At 51.4% G+C, this 4,656-nt stretch overlaps 1 protein-coding gene across 1 annotated transcript in view; it reads left to right on the forward strand.

Annotated features, from left to right (window-relative positions):
• The window catches only part of LOC107118406 (protein Wnt-4-like), a gene marked incomplete at its 3' end in the record, with an annotated part of 6,575 nt that extends 2,085 nt beyond the window's left edge, over window positions 1-4,490 (forward strand). The window contains exons 2-3 of the mRNA XM_015420733.1: window positions 957-1,195; window positions 4,359-4,490. Of these exons, the coding sequence (XP_015276219.1) occupies window positions 957-1,195; window positions 4,359-4,490 (371 nt within the window). The remainder of the gene's footprint in view (window positions 1-956; window positions 1,196-4,358) is intronic.
• Between the last annotated feature and the right edge of the window lie 166 nt (window positions 4,491-4,656).

The following is a 4,656-nucleotide window of genomic DNA, read 5'->3' on the forward strand; positions in this document are numbered from 1 at the left end:
ACTAAACAATCATTTGGCATGTGATTGGATCTTGGGAGGCCTCGTTTGTACTTTTATTCTGTGTCTAGTGGTTTCACTTTGGATCAATTCCTTTCTGGTCCATTTTGCATCCATGTTTTATAATTGTATTGTATTATGGTATAAGCCAATTTGTTCCTCATTGTGTTTGACCTCTGAAGAAGGCCCACGTAGGCCGAAATGCGTCAGGTCAAGTCCATTGGCCCTTGTGTGTATGATTTTGGTATTTTTATATGAGGTGTACTTGGGCCCTTATATGTTTTTTAATTCTTTACTAATAAATACATGTATTTTTATATTATATACATTAAAGTTTTAATTGTTGGCCCTCTACTTGAGAGCCAGTTTGGTGTAGCGGTTAAGTGCGCGCACTCTAATCTGGGAGAACCGGGTTTGATTCCCCACTCCTCCACTTGCACCTGCTGATGTGACCTTGGGTCAGTCACAAGCTCTGGCACAGCTGTCCTTGAAAAAGGGCAGTTTCTGTCAGAGCTCTCTCAGCCCCGCCTACCTCACAGGGTGTCTGTTGTGGGGAGGGGGAGGGAAAGGAGTTTGTAAGCCCCTCTGAGACTCCAAGTGAAGGGCGGGGTATAAATCCAATCTCTTCTTCTCTTCTTCTTCTTCTTCTACTCTGTTTGACTTACCTCTCAGGCATGTAACGTGCCACCAAGTCACAGCTAATTTATAGCAACTCTGTAGGATTTTCAAGGCAAGGCAGGAACACAGGTGGCTTGCCATTGCCTGCCTCTACACAGCATCCCTGGACTTCCTTGGTGGTCTCTCACCTAAATACTAACCAAGGTCCACCCTGCTTAGCTTCCGAGGTCCGACTGGACTGGACTAGTTTAGAATTTCAGCGTCAGGGCAGTCATCTAGCTAGGGGAGTTGCTTCTTTCTCCAATACTCCCTGACTCAGTCCCCTGTCTCCTTTTGTCCAGATACCTGGCCAAGCAGCCACCCCTGCGAGGGCTCCAACGGGATCCCGGGGCCTGCGAAAGTCTGAAGGGGTTGGCCGAAGAGCAGGTGAGAATGTGCCACCGCCAGGTGGAAGCCATGGATACCGTGAAGCGTGCGGCCGAGCTGGCCCTCGAGGAGTGCCAGCACCAGTTCCGTGACCGCCGCTGGAACTGCTCGACCCTGCAGGGACTGCCAGTTTTTGGGAAAGTCATTCTACAAGGTCAGCGATGGTGAATGAGGCAGAGAACTTAACACTCTCTGCAGGGTCTGACACTAAACACAGCCTGAACCCTAGCTCTGTGCAGAACCTGGACATGAATCCTAGCAGAACCTCATAGGTTCAAATGTCTTGTGCTCAAAGCTGAATAACTGGTGAAATTCACATATTTTGTAATCTAATTCAGTTCAGTGGCTCATGGTGAAAAGGATTGCACGTTCCCACCTCCTTGCCGTTTAAAGAGAACAAAGGCCACGGGAAGAGAGGAAGAGAGCTGTAAAACTCGAATCCTCACGTGTCTGTGTGCCGGATGCTGTGGGATGTCTAACTAAAGACTTCAATTCCCAGGGAGCACTGCTCTTAAAGATATATGGCAGTTCTACTTAACTAAAGTTTAAAACGCTGGCTGGGGCAGCACATGTCTGGTAATAGGATTTCATACCTATGCTCACTGTGCTAGAGTTTTGTAGCTGTTAAGGTAGTGGGCTGTGAGTGTGGTAGTTTTTGTTTGAAATCCCGGGTCCAAGGCCTTCTCTTCAGTATGTAGACCAGAGTGGGAGGGGAGAGGAAAGTTTGCTTCCCTGTTGAGCTCATGGACCCATGAAGCCTTGTCTGAATCAGATGACTGGTCCATCAAGGTCAGTATTGTCTACTCAGACTGGCAGCAGCTCTCTAGAGTCTCAGGCAGAGGTCTTTCACATCACCCGTTACCTGATCCTTTCAACTGGAGATGCCAGGGACTGAACCTGGACCCTTCTGCATGACAACCAGATGTTCTGCCTCTGAGCTTTGGTGCCTTCCCTCCTGCCTCTTCAACCTGACAAACTCAGAGTCTCTGTATGTTTCGTCGGCATCTCTCCCCCAAAGCCTCCCAGAGCAGCCAGTGTAGCAGAAGATTTTGAAGCACACAACAAACTAAGGCTTTAGCTTCAATCTGAATGTCCCGCTCTTGAACGTCTCAGTACATACATATGATGCGGACCAGTATTCCCTCTAAGCTGAGTTCGTGTGAGCTAGCTCACAGTTTTTTAGCCTCTGGCTCACACATTTTTGTCTCAGCTCAGGCAGGAGGGCTCCAGAGCAAACCGATTGATGCAGCAGCCAAATTGCTCGCTCACAGCTTTCATGCCAGTAGCTCACAAGGTAGAGTTTTGGCTCACAAGACTCCACGGCTCAGAGGGAGTATTGATGCTGACCAGGGGTCATTTCGTAGAAAGAGAGATGCAGGAGCTCATTAGCATAACTCATTAGCATAACTCATTTGCATATGCCACACACCCCTGACATCACCGGAAGTGTGTCAGAAGGCAACACCCACCGCTCAGGCGCCACTGGACTGTTTTGGATTGCTAGCTATCGAGGGGGGGGGGACATGCAGATCTGTCCTGGCAGAGGAGGGAGAGCTTGTACCTGAATAAAACTTGGTCTTAAAGGTGCCACTGGACTGTTTTGGACCAGGGGGCCAGGGGGAGCTCTGCAGCTTACCTGGCTGCTTCTTGCTCTGACTGAGGGCTGCTGGGAGCAGGGGGTGAGGCTTGTTGCATGTGCCCGCCCCCTGGGCTCTTTACTGCCGGAGCTCCGCTCCTGTGCGCTCCTGCAGGAAATGACCCCTGATTGCTGACTCCTATTCAGTCAGCGTATTGTCTATCAAAATCAGTATTTCCCATGCTGAATATCTGCAGGTAGTGGAAAGATCTTTCGCCTCACCGGCTTGCCTGGTCCTTTTAAGTGGAGATGCTGGACTTGTGACCTCCTGCAGGCAAACCAGATGTTCTGCCACTGAGCCATGGCCCCTCAAGCTTGTCCAGCTGTCTCAGTATATTCAGTGGCTCAGGGAATGGATGAAATTGAGGAGGGGGTTAGGAAACAATTCCGCTCACAAAGCACCAGCAAAACACTCCTTATGATGCAGTCCTGAGGGAGTGACGTGTGTTTGGAAAACATACATTGTGTACACACCCTTCATCTGTATCAGTTGCCAGGTCCTACCAAGCTGCTGACGGGGGGATCCAGCCTCTTCTCCGGGATGACATCACCCAGACGTCATTGCGTAGGGGATGTCATGGGGGGGGGGGTGACGCTCTAGGTTTTGGGCAAAACTCCATGGTTTTTTGCCTTCAAAACTAAAGGGTTTACCTAAAAACTACAGCATCACCCCCAACGTCCCCGGTGCGAAGACGTCACGTTAGTGTTGCCGACCGGAGATCACTTGCTATTATAGTTGCGTCCCAGACAACCGAGACCAGTTCTGCTGGAGAAAATGGCTGCTTTGGAGACTGGACTCCATAGCAGAGAAGAAGTCCCTCCCCTCCCCTAACCCCTCCCTCCCCAGGCTCCACCCCCAGAATCTCCAGGTATTTCCCAGCCTGGAGCTGGCAGCCATGGCTTATGTACTTCAGGTATAACACGGCTTTTTCCCCAGCGGGGACCCAATAGGTTTGCCAACTCCAGCTTGGGAAGTTCTTGGAGACTTGGGGGGCGGTGCCTGGAGAGGGCAGAATTTGGGGAGCAGAAGGAGATCAACAGGGAGGGACTTCCATCAAGTTGACCCTCTGAAGCTGCCATTTTCTTTGCCAGACCTCCACTGGGGGCTTGTGCACCCCAGCTTTTCTGGGGCGCTTCCCTGCTGCTGGCCAGCTAGCTGGTGGGGGAAATCCCGCCCCCAACTGGCCCAAAAGGTGATGTGATGACGGAAGTGACATCATCACGTTGCCGACACGGCATGGTGACACTACTTTTTGGGCCTCTATGGTAAAATCAGCTACAAACCATAGTGTTTTGTCCAAAAGCTAGAGTGTCACACACGCCCCCAGCGTCGGCGATGGAAGATTTCGGAGAGGACCAAGTATCCCCCTGCCGGCTGCCAGGTACGACCTGGCTACCCTACTGGAGAATTGCCCTCTATAGTCTGGAGATCAGTTGTAACTCCAGCAGAATTCCAGGCCCCACCTGGAGGCTGGCAACCCTGGGACCAGTGGCTTATATTGGTCTCCTCTCTTGTGTTTTTCACCTTCATAGGAACCCTGTGAGGTAGATTAGGCCGAGAAGCCCAAGATCACCGACCAAGCTTCCATGGCCAAGTGGGGATTTAAACCTGATTCCACCAGACCCTGGCCTGACACTCTGGCTGGGAGCTGCTTCTGAATAACGCACCTTTTCCCCACAGGCACCCGCGAGTCAGCCTTCGTCCACGCTGTCTCCTCAGCTGGGCTCGCTTTTGCCGTGACCCGGGCCTGCAGCCGGGGGGAGCTGGAAAAGTGTGGATGTGACCGCAAGATCAGAGGAGTCAGCCCTGAAGGTACCACAGAAGGAAGCTGGCAGGAACTCAGCAAGCCCCTGCTGGGGGAAGAGGAGAGACAGCAGGGGAATAGGACAGGACGGAAAAACAAGAGGGAACTGCTCCTTGGCACGGGTACCACAGGAGATGAGGAATCTCCCTGTGTTTTTTAAATACTAAAAGTGGG

Source organism: Gekko japonicus, unplaced genomic scaffold (assembly GCF_001447785.1).
Source record: "Gekko japonicus isolate JY-2015 unplaced genomic scaffold, Gekko_japonicus_V1.1 scaffold1516, whole genome shotgun sequence".
Taxonomy (NCBI): domain Eukaryota; kingdom Metazoa; phylum Chordata; class Lepidosauria; order Squamata; family Gekkonidae; genus Gekko; species Gekko japonicus.